Raw genomic sequence first — 23484 nt, 5'->3', positions numbered from 1 at the left:
ACTGCTCATTTTGAAAAATATTTTATGTTCTGTTTTCCATTTAAATATGGTGTTTCTGCTATGCAGATGTGAGACAGGTGGGGGGGGGGGGGGGGGGTACCGCGGCCGCCTCACCAGCCCCAACCTACAAAAATGGCTAACATCACTCACTGTAACTAATGTAGTCTGCCGATCTACGCCACGCACTAGGACCCTAGATAAGATTAAATAAAAATGTTAAAACTATATCCCCTTCTGACCACAGGTTCAAATTCTGACTAGCTTAGAGCAGTTGCATTGCCAAACCAAACCAAACAAGAGTGCAATAGACAGCTTTTAAAAGTTATTACAACAATGGGTTTATTGCACAAGAGAGTAGAATATACATAAAGTGCAGTTCATGTGCAAATGTATATCCAGCGTCCTCCTGTAGCAGACAGCCAGGCACCAGATAACACCGGAAACAACAAAGCATGCAGTAATCAAAACACCAATCCAAACCGAACGTATATATAAATCATTCTCGCTACAGTCGCTTCCACCCTATACTCCAGCTCCCCCTCCCTCCCCTTCTGTCCTGTGTGAGCTTTTCTATAAAAACAGTACAATAGCTATCTTTAATTTACATAAACAGCCTAAGAACAGAATCTAACTATGGTCTGACACAAAATGCCAAAAGCAGTAAAATACACATACGACAACGAACAACAAGGCAAAGATAACAATACAGTATACTTCTTCCTCGTTATAAAACAAACAAAGCTAGATTAGAGTAGCACTTATCTCAGGTATTTAGCAGCAGCTACAGGTGATATACAGTGCCGTGAAAAAGTATTTGCCCCTGTCTGATTTTCTGCATTTGTGCACATTTTTCACATTGTATTTGGTCAGATTTCTTTGTGGGTTGTAGTAGTATATAGAGGGAGTCCTTCCCCCCTTCCCCAGTTAACTCAACCCAATTATATGGGCAGCAGTGTGGATAAGGGCATCTGCTAAGAAATAAATAATAATTAAAGAGATAATTAGGGTCAGCTGTTTGAGTACTTTGGTTAACAACCAGGCCTGATTTGGGCCAGCCCTGCCCAATATAAATGTGACTAACTTTGGCCCTTACCATCAGACTGAAGTTGTCAGCACACAGGTTCTAGAGGCACATCATGCCACGAACAAAAGAAATTCCTGAAGACCTCCTGTGGCAATGTGCCCCGCCCCTGTGTGCTTATTATGTGTTGTATGTTGCGTGTGTGTGTTAAATGTTGGTGTATAGATTGGTACACGGGATATAAACGGGTCTGTGTTTCACGTGTATTTAAAAAGTGTAGATTTGTATTTAGGCACGAGGAGAGCACAAATCACTTCACGTGCTGGTTAAATGTAATATGTAAGCACGGGGTTGCACAGAATTAATTCACGTGCTGGGATTCAAGTGAATAATTAATTAGTAATTGTATCCCAGCACAACAGTATATATAGAGACACGTAGCATTCACTCAGTGTTAGGTGTTCGGTGAGTGGAGAACGGGAGAGAGAGAAGGAGCAACTAAAAGTGAAAAAGCGTAAATATTAGTGTTATCTGCTCACCGTGTTTTGTTCGTCTGTCTGTGCACTGTCTAGTCCGTTTTGTTCGTCTGTTTATTTTGGCTACAAGTGCCGTGTCCTGTTTTGTGTTGTGTTTAAAACCTTTTATTTTCTGTTCTGTTTATTAAATGCTGAGCGCGATCACGCGCTCAGCCTCACCAAAACCCCAAGTCTCTGTTGTTTATTTCCTGCTTCTGGTCTGACACCACCCACTCCGGCCGTCTTTGTGACACGTGGTGGCAGCGGTGGGATAAACAGCGCCTCCAAGCGTCAGACCAGGAGAGGGGGTTTTGTGTTTAAAAAAAAAAAAAAAAAAAAACCCACAGGACTGGTTTAAAAAAAAAAAAAAGTGAAAATGGAAGGCTGGAGAGACGGCTGCCGGGACCTGGAGGACCTCCTCGGGGGCCTCGAGGACCAAGGCTGGTGCATGGCCTGTGGAGTCTACGGACACACGGTGGCGATCTGCCCCTTCCAAGGTGAGGAGGAGGAGGAACCGGCCCAGGAGAGGAAGGTGGGGAGGAGGAGTAAGAAGAGAAGGGGGAAAGGAAAGCTGCAGCAGCAACAGCAACCACAACACCAGCCGGAGGAACAGCAGCCCGGGTGTTACTGCTGCGCTGAGCCTGGGCATTCCAGCACCAACTGCCCCTGGTACCCCCTCGGACAGCTACCCCAACTATGCCCCATCTGCAGAGGTGAGCACTTCGTGGCCCACTTCCCTGTCCATCAGGAGAGGTAGGAGCAGGGGTCGCCTCATTCTCCACCACCAGCAGGGGGGGGGGTAGACTGCTGCTCCCACCGCCCCAACCACAACTGCAACAGCGGCCAGAGGAGCCAGAGAACCTGTTCCCCTGGTGCACCTGGTGCGGAGAGGTGGATCACCGCTGGAGGGACTGCTCCGAGGTGCCACCAAGCTGGTGCGGGCGATGTGAGGAAGGGGGACACGACTGGTCGGGATGCCCCTATGCCAGCTCGCCAGTACCCGAGCGGGAGGAGCCTGAGCGTCCACAGCCCGAGCGGGAGGAGCCTGAGCGTCCACAGCCCGAGCGGGAGGAGCCTGAGCGTCCACAGCCCGAGCGGGAGGAGCCTGAGTGTCCACAGCCCAAGCGGGAGGAGCCTGAGTGTCCACAGCCCGAGCGGGAGGAGCCTGAGCGTCCACAGCCCAAGCGGGAGGAGCCTGAGTGTCCACAGCCGGAGCGGGAGGAGCCTGATCGTCCACAGCCCGAGCGGGAGGAACCTGAGCGTCCTACGCCTGAGTGGGAGCAGCCCGAACGTCCTACGCCTGAGTGGGGGGAGCCCGAACGTCCACAGCCCAAGAGGGGGGAGTCGGTGCGTCCACAGCCCAAAAGGGAGGAGTGGGTGCGTCCACAGCCCGAAGAGAGGGAAGTCGGGGCTTCCACAGCCCCAGGACCCAAGCTGCCAGCAGAGGGAGAATGCCTGCTGGTTCCACCTCCACCAGCAGAGGGAGAATGCCTGCTGGTTTCCCCGTCAAAAGCGGAGCCGCACCAGTTCCCTGCAAGAGAGGCAGAGCAGCACCAGTCCCCTGGAAAAGGGGGAGACTACACGCTGCTCCCACCTCCATCGGCAGGAGACTACACGCTGCTCCCACCTACACCGGCAGGAGCAGAGCAGCCGGAGCTGCCTCTGCCTCCGCCACCTACACCGGCAGGAGCAGAGGAGCAGGAGCTGCCTCTGCCACTTCCAGGAGCAGAGGAGCAGGAGCTGTCTCTGCTTCCCGTACCTCCACCACGGGGAGTACGGTGGCCGGAGCCCCAGAAAGGGGAGCTGTCGGCCACGAAGAAGGGGGAGGAGGTCTGGAGACCACCAACCCCAGCAGCAGTTTCGCTGCCGGAGATCGTGGGGGAGGTCAGGAGACCTGCTCCCACTGCAGCAGTTTCGCTGCCGGAGATCGTGGGGGAGGTCCGGAGACCTGCTCCCACTGCAGCAGTTTCGCTGCCGGAGATCGTGGGGGAGGTCCGGAGACCTGCTCCCACTGCAGCAGTTTCGCTGCCGGAGATCGTGGGGGAGGTCCGGAGACCTGCTCCCACTGCAGCACTTGTGCTGCAGAAGAGACTGTGGCCGGAGCCCCGGAAGAGGGAGCTGCCGGCTACGAAGAAGAGGGGAGGTCAGGAGACCATCCCCCAAGCAGCCTTTCCGCTGCCAGGACTGCCCCGGCTGAAGGAGTCAGTCTGGGAGCTGTCAGCACGTCTGTTGACAGCATGGCCAGTAGCAGCCTGGCTACTGGCAACATTGCCACCTGTGGGCCCCTGGAAGCCTCCCTTCCCAGCCCGAGACTTTGGCCTGGACTGCTGGATTTTTAAGGGGGGAGGTGGCCGTTGAGGCCATGTGTGCTTTGCACAAGGGGGGGTATATGTGGCAATGTGCCCCGCCCCTGTGTGCTTATTATGTGTTGTATGTTGCGTGCGTGTGTTAAATGTTGGTGTATAGATTGGTACACGGGATATAAACGGGTCTGTGTTTCACGTATATTTAAAAAGTGTAGATTTGTATTTAGGCACGAGGAGAGCACAAATCACTTCACGTGCTGGTTAAATGTAATATGTAAGCACGGGGTTGCACAGAATTAATTCACGTGCTGGGATTCAAGTGAATAATTAATTAGTAATTGTATCCCAGCACAACAGTATATATAGAGACACGTAGCATTCACTCAGTGTTACGTGTTCGGTGAGTGGAGAACGGGAGAGAGAGAAGGAGTAACTAAAAGTGAAAAAGCGTAAATATTAGTGTTATCTGCTCACCGTGTTTTGTTCGTCTGTCTGTGCACTGTCTAGTCCGTTTTGTTCGTCTGTTTATTTTGGCTACAAGTGCCGTGTCCTGTTTTGTGTTGTGTTTAAAACCTTTTATTTTCTGTTCTGTTTATTAAATGCTGAGCGCGATCACGCGCTCAGCCTCACCAAAACCCCAAGTCTCTGTTGTTTATTTCCTGCTTCTGGTCTGACACCACCCACTCCGGCCGTCTTTGTGACACCTCCGCAAAAAGGTTGTTGATGCCTATCAGTCTGGAAAGGGTTACAAAGCCATTTCTAAGGCTCTGGGGCTCCACCGAACCACAGTCAGAGCCATATTGTCCAAATGGAGAAAGTTTGGGACAGTAGTGAATCTTCCCAGGAGTGGCCGTCCTGCCAAAATCTCTCCAAGAGCAAGGCGTAAAATTGTCCAGGAAGTCACAAAGAACCCTAGAACAACATCCAGGGATCTGCAGGCCTCTCTCGCCACGGCTAAGGTCAGTGTTCCTGACTCCACCATCAGAAAGACACTGGGCAAAAATGGGATTCATGGCAGAGTAGCAAGGCGGAAATCATTGCTCACTAAGAAGAACATGAATGCTCCTCTCAAGTTTGCCAAAAAGCACCTGGATGATTCTCAAGAGTTCTGGAACAATGTTCTATGGACAGATGAGTCAAAAGTGGAACTTTTTGGCCGACATGGGCCCCGTTATGTCTGGCGAAAACCAAACACTGCATTCCACAGTAAGAACCTCATACCAACGGTCAAGCATGGTGGTGGTAGTGTCATGGTTTGGGGATGCTTTGCTGCATCAGGACGCCTTGCCATCATTGAAGGAACCATGAATTCTGCTCTGTATCAGAGAATTCTACAGGAGAATGTAAGGCCATTAGTCCGTGAGCTGAAGCTGAAGCACAGCTGGGTCATGCAGGAAGACAATGATCCAAAACACACAAGCTAGTCTACATCAGAATGGTTGAAGAAGAAATTTAAAGTTTTGGAATGGCCTAGTCAAAGTCCAGACCTAAACTCCATTGAGATGTTGTGGCAGGACCTGAAACGAGCAGTTCATGCTCAAAAACCCACAAATGTCACTGAGTTGAAGCAGTTCTGCATGGAGGAGTGGACCAAAATTCCTCCACGGCGCTGTGAGAGACTAATCAATAAATGTTTGGTTGCAGTTATTGCTGCTAAAGGTGGCGTAACCAGTTATTGAGTCTGAGGGGGCGATTACTTTTTCACACGGGGGCATTGGGTGTTGCAGAACTTTCTTTAATAAATAAATGAAATATGTATCAATTTTTTGTGTTATTTGTTCACTCAGGGTCCCTTTTATCTAATATTAGGTTTTGGTTGAAGATCTGATAACATTCAGTGTCAAAAATATGCAAAAATGGCGAACATCAGACAGGGGGCAAATACTTTTTCACGGCACTGTAGTTCAGAACTCAGTCTAGATTGTCATTCCAATTCGCCGTCCCTCCTTCCTTGGCTGGTCCCGGCTAGTCACTGCAATCGTCCCGGCTCAAACTCCTCTTCACTTTGCCTCGCTACTTCAGGACTCTTCTTCCTCTACCCGTTTCTTCTCTCTACTCAGCTCCGCGTTCCAGTCTCCTCACTCTCCAGCTGTTCTCTTGTATCGTGTCTGTTTCGTCTCTGCTCGTGTGTCTGTCTCTGCTGGGGTTCCTACCTCTTAAATAGGGAGAAATCCAAAACAGTACCAGGTGCACGTAATGCTACTAATTAAGTGTAAATACGCGGATAGCCAGCTCACAGGTTCCGCAATTCGATGTTAATTACATCAGTTTGGGGTTATTAAATTAATCTAAAGCTGCAATACACAAAGGAACAAACGTGCATGAAAACATAGAAAAAAAATACAACATATATTTAAGTGCACACTTGAATACATAAATCAGACCACTAAATAATAATTGCTGCAGCCCCATTTGTCACCCCGTGTGACACAAATGTTTGATTTTGATGTTCATAAATACAGCTTTTGAGTTTTATACGATCCTTTGTCTATCATATTACAGCTGTTTAAAAAGCTACCGGTTAAAATGACCCGTTTGGTGCTTCTAGGTAGTTTGAAATTCTGGCGTTTCTAGTGTTAAATGTCAACGTTTCAAAGTTAGTTTTTTCCTTCTTCAGAAATTACTGTTTGTGAAATAGAAAACAGTCAATTTTGAAACGAGAAAGCATTAGCTTTACACAGGGAATGTCTTGCCCACAATCTCTCTGATAAACAAGACTGGAGGACTAGAATTGTGCACCTCTGACCTATTGCATTATATTATGTACTGCTATTGTACAGTGTTATGTACACATTGTAAAAGGCTGTTATTACCTCTTCAGTATTATTATTTATTTCTTAGCAGATGCCCTTATCCAGGACGACTTACAATTGTTACAAGATATCACATTATTTTTACATACAATTACATTATTATTTTTACACATTATTTTTACATACAATTGCCCATTTATACAGTTGGGTTTTTACTGGAGCAATCTAGGTAAGGTACCTTGCTCAAGGGTATAGCAACAGTGTCCCCAACCAGGGATTGAACCCACGACCCAACGATCAAGATTCCAGAGCCCTAACCACTACTCCACATTCCTACTAGTATTTAATTCATACCTGATCCAGGGAGTCTTGTCTGAACCGTAAATATATATTTAATATTTTCTATGAATGGGGCTATTTTCAGGTAACCAACCAGAATAATCAACCAAGAATACAAATCTCAGACAGTAAAAATGTATAATTACAACAATACAGAGCTGTGCCCTCTTTACTGGACCCTGTGTTTCCATTGTACTGGAACCTGTAATGTTTTATTTCTGTCTTTGTATTGGAGATGGATGTTCCTAACATGCCTTGTTTCTTCATTTACCCAGAGCTGCCAAAGGCTGTGCTGACCAGCAGTCTTCAATGGGGAGAGCTGTACACTGGAGAGACTGTCATCCTGAGCTGTGGGGTTGATGGGCGTTTCACTGGCTGGCAATATCTCTGGTACAAGAGCAGTCAGGGAGGCACAGTGCAGATCAGAGGCACCACTGGAGCCAGTTACACACTCAGCCCTGTCACTCAGTCCCATAGTGGACAGTACCAGTGTGAGGCACAAAGAAGATATCGACCACGTTCCTCTCAGCGCAGTGATCCTGTTACACTGACTGTGTCTGGTGAGTTTATTAACACAGTGATCCTGTTACACTGACTGTGTCTGGTCAGTTTATTAACACAGCGATCCTGTTACACTGACTGTGTCTGGTGAGTTTATTAACACAGCGATCCTGTTAGACTGACTGTGTCTGGTGAGTTTATTAACACAGCGATCCTGTTACACTGACTGTGTCTGGTGAGTTAATTAACCCAGCTGAACAGACCCCTCAATACAGACGCCTGAGAGGCAGTAGTACTGCTCCATTTTAAACTGCCTGACGCAGTAGTGTAGTTGATTGTAAGAGAAAAATCCCAGCTGGACGGCAGTGGTGATGTTGCTCTCTTTAATCACCTCTTTTATTAGACCCTTCCATTCAGAACAATTACAATAGAGGAGTTGGTCACTATGCACTGTATAACAAAATGGCTTTCGTTCACACCAGACTACAGCAGGAAGCCAGACAGTCAGTCTGTAATCACTTTCACCCACTGCTAGGGTGCCGTTCATTCTCCCCAGCTGCTTTCGTTATTGATCATCTCTGGAGGCTTTACATTACATTGATCTGTGTGTGATTAAATACAAAACCTTTACACTAAAATTAAAAAAATACATCAAATATGGTTTAATTATGATAGATAGATGAAATCTTAGGTCAGACCCACACAAAGTAAAAATAAATGACATAAAACACTGTTACTCTTTAAAAAAATGTATTGTATCAGTGTATCACCTGAAAAGCATGTTTGAAGGTCCTGAAGTAAATATAAACGTTCTTTTTATATAAAATCTTTAAGATAAGCATTGTACTTTTTAATGGCTCGGATTACGATGCTCTTCATTTGTGATTTAAAGTACTCATGGTTATTAATAAATCATATAAAAACAAAAGGTAATTTCAATGTTCATAAAAGCAAAATGTAATAAAACTTTAAAGATTTTGCTATAAAAAACACAGTTTAAATAGTCACATAAAAACAACATAATATTGTGAGCTTTTATATGAAAACAAAACACATTTAAGCATAGATGACATAACTGAAATGAATCATGAAATCAGAAAATCAGAATTGAACGGTGACTGGTATACCGTATTAGTCCTTTAGGCGAATTCAGAAGGAACTGTCTATATTTTTTAGGGGAATCTCAGAGAGCTGTCCCAGACGATTATTTTCATCAAAGTTAATGTTTCACCGTAGTTTGTGGAAGGTGCGTCCAACATTCAAGGTTCAGCATTTAACACTAGAAGTGCCAAGCCAGTCAATTTGACCGTTTTGGGTTTTAAAATTTAAATGACTCTGCGTTCCGGAATGTAATGTGCATGCCCGTTTGTGACTTTTCCTAAATATATGCATTAGATATAGTGACGGCGTTTGAGCCACATATTCACAAGAAATTGACAATTATAAACATGTTTACCTAGAAGCGCCCAAACCGGTCATTTTAACCGGTTATTTCAATACATATTTATCTATCAAATGTAGCCTATAATCCGGTAAATGCTCAGGGAAAGTGGAGAAGCGTGTATTGTGTGTGGACTGTACAGGTTAGAAAGCTGCCAGGTATGCAGGCTAAATAAATCTGCTATATAAATAGTTTATTGTATTATAGTTATTTATGTTTTGAAGTAGTGCATTATATACTCTTTTTGAAAATAAAAGACCCTTTGATGTTATTTTCACAAACATATAAAATGTTTATAGAACTCCGTATGTACAGAGACCCGTTACAAAATAGTCACTAGTGAAATGTTTATTTAAGTTTTTCTTGTTTTGTACTGCTCCTTTTGAAAAAAAAAAATGTATGTTTTGTTTTCCATTTAAATATGGTGTTTCTGCTATGCAAATGTTTGATTTGAAATTCATAAATACAACTTTTGAGTTTTATACTTTCATCTATCTTTCATGATCATATTACAGCTGTTTAAAAAACTACCAGTTAAAATGACCGGTTTGGTGCTTCTAGGTAGTTCGAAATTCCCGGCGCTTCTAGTGTTAAATTTCTGCATTTCAAAGTTCGTTTTTTCCTTCTTCAGAAATTACTGTTTGTGAAATAGAAAACAGGCCATTTTGAAACGAAAAAGCATTAGCTTTACACAGGGAAAGTCTTGCCCACAGTCTGTCTAATAGACAAGACTGGAGGACTAGAATTGTGCACCTCTGACCTATTGCATTAGCTTATTGTATTGTATTATGTACTGCTATTGTTCAGTGTTATGTACACATTGTAAAAGGTTGTTATTATCCTTTCAGTATGTGTTTCATACCTGATCCAGGGAGTCTTGTCTGAACCATCCAGATATATTTAATATTTTTCATGAATAGGGCTATTTACAGATAACCAACCAGAATAATCAACCAAGAATACAAATCTCAGACAGTAAAAATGTATAATTACAACAATACAGAGACAGTAACATTGAGCTGCTTTCATTTGAGAGAATCAGACCCTGTGTTTCCATTGTACTGGAACCTGTAATGTTTTATTTCTCTTTGTATTGGAGATGGATGTTCCTAACATGCCTTGTTTCTTCATTTACCCAGAGCTGCCAAAGGCTGTGCTGACCAGCAGTCTTCAATGGAGAAACCTGTACACTGGAGAGACTGTCACCCTGAGCTGTGAGGTTGAGGGGAGTTTCACTGGATGGCGATATCTCTGGTACAAGAGCAGTCAGGGAGGCACAGTGAAGATCAGAGACACCACTGGAGCCAGTTTCACACTCAGCCCTGTCACTCAGTCTCATAGTGGAGAGTATCTGTGTGAGGCACAAAGAGGAGATCGACCACGTTCCTCTCAGCGCAGTGATCCTGTTACACTGGCTGTGTCTGGTGAGTTTATTAACACAGTGATCCTGTTACACTGGCTGTGTCTGGTGAGTTTATTAACACAGTGATCCTGTTACACTGACTGTGTCTGGTGAGTTTATTAACACAGTGATCCTGTTACACTGACTGTGTCTGGTGAGTTTATTAACACAGCGATCCTGTTACACTGACTGTGTCTGGTGAGTTTATTAACACAGTGATCCTGTTACACTGGCTGTGTCTGGTGAGTTTATTAACACAGTGATCCTGTTACACTGACTGTGTCTGGTGAGTTTATTAACACAGTGATCCTGTTACACTGACTGTGTCTGGTGAGTTTATTAACACAGCGATCCTGTTACACTGACAGTGTCTGGTGAGTTTATTAATACAGTGATCCTGTTACACTGACTGTGTCTGGTGAGTTTATTAACACAGTGATCCTGTTACACTGACAGTGTCTGGTGAGTTTATTAATACAGTGATCCTGTTACACTGACTGTGTCTGGTGAGTTCATTAACCCAGCTGAACAGACCCCTCAATACAGACCCCTGAGAGGCAGTAGTACTGCTCCATTTTAAACTGCCTGACGCAGTAGTGTAGTTGATTGTAAGAAAGAAAATCCCAGCTGGACGGCAGTGGTGATGTTGCTCTCTTTAATCACCTCTTTTATTAGACCCTTCAATTCAGAACAATTACAATAGAGGAGTTGGTCACTATCAGCTGCAGAGTCAGTTACAATTACGTCTCACCCGAAAGACGGAGCACAAGGAGGTTAAGTGACTTGCTCAGGGTCACACAATGAGTCAGTGGCTGAGGTGGGATTTGAACCGGGGCCCTCCTGGTTACAAGCCATTTTCTTTAACCACTGGACCACACAATGCGTTAAAGCTCATGAGTTAAAGCTTTTTGAATAGGTTGTATTAATGAACATCCTTTGGTTTACCCAAAGATATATTCAGATATATTCTATCTGATCTATCTAATCTGGTTTGTAAAATAGCGAACAATAACAAAGTCACGACATTGATTTGGTCTGAAAGTGAGATAAAAACATCAAAAGGGCAATACCAGCGAGGTGTAAAGAAAAAGACACACGACTCAGCTATTACACCAAAAACCACTATATACATGATGTAATACAAGGTGTATAGCTGAGATAAAAAGAGAGGGGGAATGGAGAGAGAGCAATACTGTATACAGAGGAGGATGAGAGAGAGAAAGTGAGATCTGTACAGAGGGAGAGTGAGCGGGAGATAAATACAGAGGTCTAAACAGAGAGGGAGAGATAGAGATGGATTGTAAAATACATACAGAGGGGGATGAGACAAATAGAGAGTCAGACAGATCTATACAACAAGCTAAGCTCTACAGGGGTGGGTGAGAGAGAGAAAGATAGTGTGATCTACAGTATATATATAAGGGAGTGTGGCAGGGTGAAAAGACCTGCCAGGGTAATGTGTGGGGTGGGGGGGTAGGGGGTATTGGGTTGGCAGGGAAGGGGTTAAATTCCTCCCTGCCAGAACACACATGTGGGAATGTGGCTGTAGCCGTAAATTGATTGATTAGTCAGTCACGGGTGCATGGGTGAAAGTGGCCAATGATCATTTTCACTGAAACTCCTGGGGCAAATTCCTCCTTGGTTTGCTTGAAGGAGTTGTACACAACAAGCTTCAATATGAAAGCTGAAAGTTAATTTTAATTAAGTTTTTAATGAAAAAAAACATTTCTAAAGTAAAAATGGGATTCTGGACGGAGCACTTTCACTGATGCAGGTGTATAAAAACGATAATCACAGGTAAGGTTAGAATTAATCAATCAATCAATCAATCAATCAATTTTATTTTTATATAGCGCCTTTCACGACAGGTCGCCACAAAGCGCTTTACAAGGATATAGAAACAATACCTATTACAACAACAACAACAAGCAGTAAAAAAGGAACAGAATAAAAACAAAACAGTAAAATATGAAAAAAAAAAAAAAAAGTTAGGATATATAAGCTACATTATAAAATGGGTTTTAATCTAGTTTTAAAAAGAGCAGCAGTGGGATCAATATGGAGACAGGAGAATATCAGCTCATGTAGATGAGAATGCCAAGCTATAAAAATGTTTTTTTAGGCTAGATTTGACAGCATCGGCTGAAGGGGCTTCTTTAATTGTGATGGGCAATTTGTTCCATAATTTAAGTGCCATATAACTAAAAGATCTACTACCTGAGGTTTTGTTTCTGAATAATAGGTACAGACAGTAACCCAGCATCCAGTGATCAGAGCGGGAGATTAGGGACATAGGGTTACATAAGAAAGTTTACAAACGAGAGGAGGACATTCGGCCCATCTTGCTCGTTTGGTTGTTAGTAGCTTATTGATCCCAGAATCTCATCAAGCAGCTTCTTGAAGGATCCCAGGGTGTCAATTTCAACAACATTACTGGGGAGCTGGTTCCAGACTCCCACAATTCTCTGTGTAAAAAAGTGCCTCCTATTCGGTATGGAGGAGCAAGACCATTTAAAGCCTTATAAGTTAACAGCAACACTGTAACCTCTATTCTAAAACTAACAGGGAGCCAATGCAAGGATGCCAGCATGGGGGTGATATGCTCTCGCCTCTTGACCAGAGTTAAAATTCTAGCAGCAGCATTTTGTACAAGTTGGAGGTGAGAAATCATGTTGTGGCTAGTCCCAATAAAAAGACCATTGTAATAATCAACCCTAGAGGATATAAAAGCATGCACTAATCTCTCTGCATCCTGCCTAGAGAGAATAACTCTCAGTCTTGCAATGTTTCTTAAATGAAAATTTTTGTAACATTTTTAATGAGTGCTTCGAAAGAGAGGTCTATATCAAATATAATACCTAAGTTTTTTACATCTGCCCTAAAATCTGTACAGTCCATCAAATAAAACAAACCAAATGTGTATTTTTATTAGGTCCCAGTATCATGACTTCTGTTTTGTCTGAATTTAACATTAAAAAGTTATTAAACATCCAGTTCTTGATGTCAGCAAGACAGGTATTCAAAATGTTAGCAGCAGATCCACACAGCCCTGTCTGAGGGACAAGTAAACCTGAGTATCATCAGCAGAACAGTGGAAACTAACGTCATGTCTACGAATAAGGTCACCCAAGAGAAAATGAGAGTGAAAGAGAGAAAGTGGATGAGGAGGGAGAGATGGTGAGAGTGTAGTGGTGGTGATGCAGGTGTGTTTGTGTAAAACTGTCAGTTCCCTCCAGTCAGTGGTCAATCCTGACCCATCTCTCAGCCCTGCTGATCTGAACTCTTTCTGTCTTTTCAGATGAATGGGTGATCCTGCAGACTCCTCAATCCTGACCCGTCTCTCAGCCCTGCTGATCTGAACTCTTTCTGTCTTTTCAGATCAATGGGTGATCCTGCAGACTCCTCAATCCTGACCCGTCTCTCAGCCCTGCTGATCTGAACTCTTTCTGTCTTTTCAGATGAAGACGTGATCCTGCAGACTCCCCTCCAGCCTGTGATTGAGGGAGACTCTCTGACTCTGAGGTGTCGTGTACGCACAAATTATACTTTTACCAGGATTGTCTTTTTTAAAGATAATGAAGAGATTCAGTCCCAGAATAACACAGAGCTGAGTGTGGATCGTGTTTCAAAGAGTGACGAGGGGTCCTACAAGTGCAGAGCGATGTGGAACTCCTCAACTTACTCTGGTGACTCTGCAGAGGTGCGGGTGTCAGTGAGAGGTAGGTTCACTCGAACATCACCCTCTTCTCTGTCTGTAATGTCTCCCTGCTACATTAATATTGGAGTCCAGGTCAACTGTATTTAGTGTATTACTAATTTATGGTACTAAAGTAACAGGGTCCCTATCAAGGGCAGAGCTTTCTGATATTGTGTTCTGCCAAGATGTCTTGAATTTGTACAAATCCACAGGAGGCCATACCAAATATAGCAATAAAGAGGCTCTGGATGGATATCAGTTATTAAAGTAAATGTTGGTAGGTATGAAAGTTCACTCATGTTTTGCTTGCCTTTGTTTTGTGGTCGTTTCACCCTCTCTTGGATGTATTGTTTAGTTTCTTTTTGCCCATTTGAACATCTTACTGCAAGTATTTTTGTTTGTTTGTTTTTTATCAGAAGTTGTCCCCTGAAGAAACTTTGTTTTTCTCAGAGAGGAGCACGTTCTGTGCAGACTAGAGTCCGGTGCTGAGCTCTGCAAGACCACAAGCAGTCTGACAAAACAATACAAGCACTGCTAAATCACAATGCAGAATCATTTGTTTCAAGTTTTATTTTATAAATAATGATATCATATTTTTTGCCTATATATTGTGACGGATTGCCTTCTTTGCCACAGGTGTTCCTTCTTAAAATAAACACTTGACAACCAGGATGTGAGAAAACGCTGTAGCGAGTGTTTATTATTTACAACAACAAAAGAAAAATAAAGAAAACAAAACCTAACCCGATCTCAGGTCCTATCTAAACAGATGCTTTACCTAACTAATAGCGAGGCAGGCTAATCCTGTTACCTCGTCTCCAAAACCAAATCACAGTCCAAATCGTAGTCCAGATACCTTATACCAATAGTTTGTTGTCCAGTTTCACAGTAATAATAACAATAATAATAATAATAATATTAATAATGATAATAATAATAATAATAACAATCCTCCTCCTCCTCCTCCTCCTCCTCCTCCTCCTCCTCCTCCTCCTCCTCCTCCTCCTGTCACTTTCCAGCTCCCGAACCAAACCCTCACAAACACAGACATTTTAAATGGTAACCAGTTACATCGTTAAACAATTGACAAATCATTAAATAAATAATTAATTTGAACTGGAGCCAACCCTGACTCCAGTAGCTTCCAGCTGGTCCTAGTGCCCCCTGTGTATTTTTATTATTTATTATTATTTATTTCTTAGCAGACGCCCTTATCCAGGGCGACTTACAATCGTAAGCAAATACATTTCAAGTATCACAGTACAAGTAATAATACAATTAAGAGCAAGATAAATACAATGACTTTGGTTCAAGCAAGTACAAGTGTGACAAAATACAATTCAATAATACAGCAGATAACAGTGACAGTGATAGTTACATCAGGATATGATTAAATACAAAATACTACAGATTAAACACTTGGCAGATTACAGTACTCTGAAGTATAGGATTAAATGCAGTAAAATAGGGGGCAGATAAGAGCAAGTAAAGCGCATTTAAGGAAGGGTGATAAGTGTCCCAGGGGAAAAACAGAGGAGTTCTACAGGTGCTGTCTGAAGATCTGAGTCTTGAGGAGGCGCTGGAATGTGGTCAGGGACTGGGCAGTCCTGACATCTGTAGGAAGGTCATTCCACCACTGCGGAGTGAGGGTGGAGAAGGAGCGGGCTCTGGAGGCAGGGGAGCGTAGAGGAGGTAGAACCAGTCTTCTAGTGCAGGTGGAGCGGAGAGGTCGAGTGGGAGTGTAGGGAGAGATGAGGGTCTGGAGGTAGCTGGGTGCAGTCTGGTCAAGGCATCTGTAGGCTAGTACAAGAGTCTTGAACTGGATGCGAGCGGTGATCGGTAGCCAGAGGAGTGAGCGGAGTAGTGGAGTTGCGTGGGAGAAGCGAGGCAGAGAGAACACCAGGCGGGCAGCGGAGTTCTAGATGAGCTGGAGAGGACGGGTGGCGGACGCAGGGAGGCCAGTCAGGAGGGAGTTGCAGTAGTCTAGGCGGGAGAGTACCAAGGCCTGGACCAGGAGCTGGGTGGCGTAGTTGGTGAGGAAGGGTCGGATTCTTCGGATGTTGCTCTGGAAGAATCGGCAAGTGCGTGCCAGAGTGGACATGTGCTGGGAATAAGAGAGGCAGGGGTCCAGGGTGACTCCGAGGTTCTTAGCGGAGGAAGAGGGAGAGAGAGTGGTAGATTCCAGAGGAACAGAGATAGAGAGATCAGAGGAGGGGGAGGAGGAGGAGGGAAAGAAAAGGAGGTCAGATTTAGAGAGGTTGAGTTTTAGGTGATGCGAGATAGCAGACAGACAGGTAGAGATACGGGAGGGGATGGTGGAGTCAGAGGTGGGGAAGGAGAGGAAAATCTGAGCATCATCAGCATAGAAATGGTATGAGAAACCATAGGATGCGATGAGGGGGCCCAGGGAGCGGGTGTAGAGAGAGAACAGGAGAGGACCCGAGACTGACCCTTGGGGGACTCTGGTTGAGAGAGGGTAAGGTGTGGATGTTGCTCCACGCCAGGTTACCTGGTAAGTGCGGTTGGAAAGGTAGGAGGAGAACCAGGCCAGAGCAGTGCCAGAGATTCCCAGGTCAGCGAGAGAGGATAGTAGAATAGAGTGATCGACAGTGTCAAAGGCAGCAGAGAGGTCGAGGAGAATTAGGACAGAGGAGAGAGAGGCAGCTCGGGCAGAGTTTAGTGAGTTAGTGACAGACAGGAGGGCGGTTTCAGTGGAGTGAGCAGAGCGGAAGCCAGATTGGAGAGGGTCAAGCAGAGAGTGGTTGGACAGGAAAGCAGAGAGCTGGCGGTGTACAGTCCACTCGAGGGTTTTGGAGAGGAAGGGTAGGAGGGAGACAGGACGGTAGCTCTGGAGGGAGGTGGTTTGTCTCTACACAATAGTAAGTATTTATTTTAAACCAAACTTATTTATTTTTACTTTCCCTTATTTAACACACAGTTATTATTTACAAAATGTATTCTTTAACCCGACTTCATTTTTGATCCCAAACTCTTTACATTATTTTCTTTGTTTACCATCCAGTTGGTTTACGTTGTCTTTTCACATTTTCCTCGTTTTCTTTACCAGTCCCTCACAATATATTGTGCAACTTTATGGTCATTAATATAAATAAATATTTACACTTGCAAGTTGAATACAGTAATTACATGTCTCTGCTTTTGTAATAAATGTCCAGAGTAGATTGCTTCAGCTTTTTCGTGCTTTTCTCAATGCATGCTGTTTCAATCTTGTTAACCAGTTCCAGGTAATGACTGTGTGAATTTGTGATTGCCTTTCTGAACTCATCCAGTGAAGGGGTAACTGGTTCTGTGCCTTCTACGTCCTCATCACCAGAAATGTCCTCATCCTGTCCCCGTCACTGTCAATGTCACTGGTTCAATAATGTCCTCGTCACTCATAGTTGCTCATGAAGAGGCTTGGTTTTATTCAAATTCAATTTCCTCCAGTTTTGTTTATGATATTCCCAGTGTATCGCATTCCTCTCTAACAGACAGCATCTCATTCTCTTGACCACCATTTTCTGCACACCATCCAGCATGTTTAAAGTAGTTCACATGTTTCTGACATCTGCTCCCATGCACTGCGTGTGAATTGCATGGCTTGCAGAATGTCCACCTGGATTATGTTTGCTGCTGTCCATGCACTCATCTCTCTTAGTAGAAATGTTCTGTACCAGGATTTGAAGCAGGAATAACTCCCTGGTCCATGGGCTGTAGTTCACTCATTGCATTAGGGGGGTGAAAGTGCACAGTAACTGCTTTCAGGTCTGTGAAAGGGTAGTGTCACGGCCAAGGCTGGTTACCAGAGACCAAAAACTCAAGTTTAAGTGCTGATGCACACTTTTATTAGCAATACAGGAACAAAAAAATGAACAAAAGATTTAAACAAACACAAATCAGATTTGCACCCAAGCTGTGCTGTCCCGGTGCCCATGCCGAAAACACAACATGCTACTCTCAGGCTTTCTCTTAAACTAACCCTTCCCAACAAAGGGGTTTCCCTTCCTTTATATACATGTGGCCATTCCCCAAATAGCACTCAATTACCTAATTAGAGAATGGCCACACCTGTGACTGTGCAGGGATATATTTAACCCCATCTCTGCCAAATGTGCATTTACACAGCTAACACATCACACTATTTACAGGTCCCCCCTGCCACACACCTCTTCCCTTGTGCAAAACACACATGGCCACCACCGGCCACCTCCCTCCTTGATTAACTCCATCCCGCGTGGGTCGGAGGGAATGTTGGAGTTCAGCCAGCCCCAGTCAAGGACTAGATGGACAGGGCTGCCCTCACCTACCCAGACACCCTGTCGTCTGGTGCCAGCTGGCCCCAACATTGTCTCCTGGTCTTCTGTGGTGACCCTTGCCTTCTGTAAGGAGGTGCCCGATTAACCCCCTTTCTACCCCCTGAGCCCGGTGTCCCATTTGTCCCATCTCGGGGCTGCTCTCCAGAGAATAAAAGTGCTTCACTGTAGTCAAAATGCTCCATGTTGGTGATGTGTGTCTTACGCACAGTCAGTGGCTATGACACCATGCCTCTTTCTATACAGGTAAGACTGTGGGCTCATATGTGGGATTACTCTTAGCACACAATGAACATTCAGTACATAATCTCTCTGTATGGCTGTTAAAGTTGTAGATCCAATTTTTGTGACAGTCAAACTCTGACTGTCCTTGTTGTCTTGTGTCAGAGCTGTTCTCCTGGGTGACTCTGACAGCCTCTCCAGGAGCCACAGTGAAGGAGGGAGAGGCTCTTAACCTGACCTGTGAGGCAGCAGTGAACAAAACCCCCCGCCCTGAACTCCACTACACCATTGTGAGAGACGGGGAGCCTGTGACTAACAGCACTGACTCTGCACTGTACAGCATAGCCAGCACTGAGAAGAGCCACACTGGGAGCTACACGTGTGCTGTGGAGTCACAGGGAGTGAAGAAGAGCAGCCAGGAGCTACACATTGAAGTGCAAAGTAAGAGCAGAAACTTTTCATAACTGACTTGATGATTGAAAGTGATCTCATAGATTATAATAGGTATCATTATATTCCCAGTATAGAACCCTTAATAAACAGATCACAGAATTGCCAGCAATATCAACGCATTGGATTGGAAACAAATACACTGTACAGACACTGGTTCTGTACTATATTCAGTAGGATATCTTACCCACTAATGTTTTAGTTTTACATTAGGTTTAATTACATTTAAAATAATTTTCCACTCTTTTGACAAACAATAAAATGAAAACATACTGATTTACCCAAATTAGTGTTAATTGAGTGATGGTTCAAATAAAATGCAGTTACAGCAGACAGCCATTGGAGTGACAAAGAGGCTGAAGTCTGTTCCTATACAGCGAGTGTGAGCAGGGTAATGTTCTTGAATCCCTATCAGCTCAGTCAAGGTGTATGGAAGTCACTAGCACACACTCATACTGTACCTTCCTTCCCCCAGCGTCCTGGCACAGCGCTGTTGCTATTGGCTACAGAGTGAGCTTCACTCTGATTCATTTCATTGTGTTCACTCTGCTGCTCCTTCAATACTGCAGGATCCAAGGTGAGACTTCCAGTCAGTGCACACATTTCACCTGGCCTGTCACAGCACACATGCAGGCTTCTTCCTGTGATTTCTACAGTGTGAACAGCACACCCCAGTCTTAGGGATAGTTCATTAAAAAAGAATGATTTCCTGATTAAATATACACAGCTAATTTACAGTGTCCAAAATAAACATTTAGCAAGTTTATATAAACACATATAACACAATTATAAGAAACAAATTGAAATCAATCTGCATGTTTGTTTTCCAGGTTCCCTGTGTATTGCTGGTGGTACATCACGGTAAGACAGTATTGTCCAGTATGTGTACAGACAGGGGGCAGCACTCGCTATCTCTACCTGTCATCATCCTTTACAGCACTGAAAATGGAGATGGAAACTTTCTGATTCGCTCTTTAAGAATCCCTCTTGCAAACTCACCTTCACTTTGACCTGTGTCCTAAAATGCTGTATTGGGTTAATTTGGCTTTTTTGGTTTTCCAGATGATAAAGATTCATAATCATTATTCTTTCATTCAAGTTCAATCCAGGGTATTAAAAAAATAACCCTTTCATCAGTAATGTCACAAAGCTGCTGCCTCCACAGAGTGTCTTTACAGTTGATACACAGCTGCTCCTTACCCTGAAATGCACTCTGTGATTTCAATGGGACTTGATTACTCTGAAGCCTAGAAGTGTCATCATCCTTTAAAGCTTCTGTTATTGCTGCAGTTAAACTCTGAGCCCTCCTTGTGTGTCTCTGACATCTGTCTCAGGAAAACCTCGGATCAGGATCAGGAGCAGTCAGCAGAGGGGATTGAGCTCTGCAGCCGTGTGCAGCACACTGGAGTGGAACTGGAATAGTATTGCACTGTCGTACTGAAGATCAGCCTGACTGTCATGTTTTAGAAGTACTGTGAATATCTGTTCAAACTGCGGCTGTAGTTTACAGAAAATGACCATTGACTGGGGTATTTTCTAAGACCTCAAAACAAATGGATTATTCATTGATTGTTTGATTGAATTCATTTATTTAATAGATTGCTTGATTGCACAGTTTAACTTTAAGTGCATTACTGAATAATGTATGTATTCATAAGCTATCCTTTAGTCAATAAACTGCTTTATTCTACTAGTGTTGTTCTGTATTGTTAATGATACACCTTCAACATGTATTTGAACTTTCAAAGTATTGGGGGTTTGAGGTAGCAAAAAGTCATTATTATAGATATTAATGGTAATTAAATAATGTTTCCTAACCGTTGGAAGGGGTGTGCTGTATTAAGAACATAAGAAGATAAGAAACTTCTAAAAAGTGTTACTCTCCTTCTTCTTCCTCTTCTGTTTCTTACTGTTTAATAGTGTGTAGCGACTTTTCAAACAGAAAAGCTAAATAACTGGACATGTACCAGTCATGTGATTTCACATGTTGGTCAACATCAAAATAAACCAGGGAATGCAAGCAGTTTGATATCCATACCATTTATATAAAACAATTTATTTATGTTTTAAAACAGCACATATCGCACACACACAAAAAAAAAATTACTGTTGTTTGAAATTGCAACATGAGGTCTTTGAAAAGCCCAGGCCTTAGCCCGCTGTGCCACTGCGCTGTAGTTGAAAAACAAATCTAATTATTAAAAACAGAAACAATCTCTTAACACCAAAAATTGCTGTATTAAGAAACCTAAGACAGCAGACCTGAGTAGTCCAGACCTTTGACATATTAATGAAAAATTGCTTGTGAATTCAGCTACATTGAATTGTATTAGATGGATTAGATTTACATTAGCTATAACAACTGATTTGGTTTTAACATAAATCCGTGATGATATGCATCTAACAAAAGCATCAGCATTTTTTAATAAAAAAAAAAAGTGTTTCTAAACTAGCAAAGCATAACTTTTGCGGTAAATGAAGAGACTTGTGAACACGAAAAATGATTTTACAATGTATTGAGCAGAACTGCGGTTCTCACAGGCGGAGATGGGACCTCCCGCTCTGAACCGTAGCACTGATACCGCTGCCCAAAAGAGCCGTCTCCCTGCAGGAGCTGGTATCAGGCTTATGGCTTATGCCATCATATTTGATTGCGTCACCTACCAGCCCTGACCCTTACCCCTGTGCACTCCAGACTCCCCTGCCAGCCTCAAGTCTGCCCTAACCAGGCTACAGGCTTCCAAGTGCATGCCGGGGGAACACCAATGTGGAGAACCGTGGTTCCTGCAACCAGGGGCTTCTCGCAGTCTGAGGTCGGACACGAACGCAGGACCTCCCGCATTGAAGATAGCGGCAATCCCGCTGTACAAAAGAGCCGGGCTCCCTTGCAGGAGCAGAAATCGGGCTTATGTCTTCATGTTTAGATTGTGTCACCTACCAGCCATGACAGCCCCGTGCACGCTACAGTATTGTTACCTGTTAAGTCTACTGTTGCCCACATACCTTTTTGACTTGTTGGACAAAGATTTAATTGATAACTGTGCACAAGCGCGCCGTGACGTGTTTGGTACCACTTCCCCACATGACACAAACCTCTCCTGTGCATGTGGATAAGTGTGGGTGGGTCATGTGAGTAGTCCAGACCCAATAAGAAACTATCATCATCTATGGTTGCTGAGACAAAACCGAACCAGGTAACTACAGACCAATAAGCTTGACTTCTATTATATGTAAACTTATGGAAACTATAATAAGATCCAAAATGGAAAATTACCTATATGGTAACAATATCCTGGGAGACAGTCAGCATGGTTTTAGGAAAGGGAGATCGTGTCTAACTAACCTGCTTAATTTTTTTGAGGATAATTGCAAAGCATATGACATGGTTTATTTATTTATTATTATTATTATTATTATTATTATTATTATTTATTTCTTAGCAGACGCCCTTATCCAGGGCGACTTACAGTCGTAAACAAAAATACATTTCAAGAATTACAGTACAAGGAATAATACAATTAAGAGCAAGATAAATACAATGACTTTGGTTCTAGCAAGTACAAGTGCGACAAAATACAATTCAATAATACAGCAGATAACAGTGATAGTTACATCAGGATATGATTAAATACAAAATACTACAGATTAAATAACACTTGACAGATTACAGTACTCTAAAGTACAGGATTAAATGCAAAAAAAAAAAAAGAAAAATTTAGATTTTAGATTTCCAGAAAGCTTTTGACAAAGTCTTGCATAAAAGATTAATTCTCAAACTGAACGCAGTAGGGATTCAAGGAAATGCATTCACATGGATTAGGGAGTGGTTAACATGTAGAAAACAGAAAGTACTGATTAGAGGAGAAACCTCGAAATGGAGTGAGGTAACCAGTGGTGTACCACAGGGATCAGTATTAGGTCATCTGCTATTCCTAATCTACATTAATGATTTAGATTCTGGTATAGTAAGCAAACTTGTTAAATTTGCAGACGACACAAAAATAGGAGGAGTGGCAAACCCTGTTGCAGCAGCAAAGGTCATTCAAAATGATCTAGACAGCATTCAGAACTGGGCAGACACATGGCAAATGACATTTAATAGAGAAAAGTGTAAAGTACTGCACGCAGGAAATAAAAATGTGCATTATAAATATCATATGTTCAACGCCATTCCTGTTTTGATTTCATATTTGAATAGCTGAGAAGTAGAGGGAGATGTCATACCCTCTAACTTGTTGGGAAAGTGGTCAAAATGGCAGTTGTTTATAAAAAGTTAGAGAAAATTGAGTTGGTGCGGTTACTAAAACAGGTGTACCTCTTGATTGGTAAAAGTTATTTCTGTTTTGATTTCAGATTTGAATAGCACAGAAGTAGAGGAAGATTCCATATACTCTCACTTTTTGTCTTACTTGTTGGGAAAGTGTTCAAAGTAGCTGATTTGTGTCAAAAGTCACGTCGTTTACAGTAAATAGGATGTCGGAAGTCAGGGAGTTTTTAAACAATGGGGAGCTTTAGAATGTTGAA

At 43.2% G+C, this 23484-nt stretch overlaps 1 protein-coding gene across 1 annotated transcript in view; it reads left to right on the top strand.

Annotated features, from left to right (window-relative positions):
• The window catches only part of LOC131725019 (Fc receptor-like protein 5), a 44799-nt gene extending 24149 nt beyond the window's left edge, over positions 1-20650 (top strand). The window contains exons 9-14 of the mRNA XM_059018348.1: positions 7210-7494; positions 10016-10300; positions 13737-13997; positions 18676-18951; positions 19436-19537; positions 19791-20650. Coding sequence (XP_058874331.1) covers positions 7210-7494; positions 10016-10300; positions 13737-13997; positions 18676-18951; positions 19436-19537; positions 19791-19825 — 1244 coding nt within the window. The 3' untranslated portion in view covers positions 19826-20650. The remainder of the gene's footprint in view (positions 1-7209; positions 7495-10015; positions 10301-13736; positions 13998-18675; positions 18952-19435; positions 19538-19790) is intronic.
• The last annotated feature ends 2834 nt before the right edge of the window (positions 20651-23484 follow it).

This window comes from Acipenser ruthenus, chromosome 59, assembly GCF_902713425.1.
Source record: "Acipenser ruthenus chromosome 59, fAciRut3.2 maternal haplotype, whole genome shotgun sequence".
NCBI lineage: Eukaryota > Metazoa > Chordata > Actinopteri > Acipenseriformes > Acipenseridae > Acipenser > Acipenser ruthenus.
The sequence above is the reverse complement of the archived record's forward strand: the minus strand, read 5'-3'. Positions and strand labels throughout refer to the sequence as shown.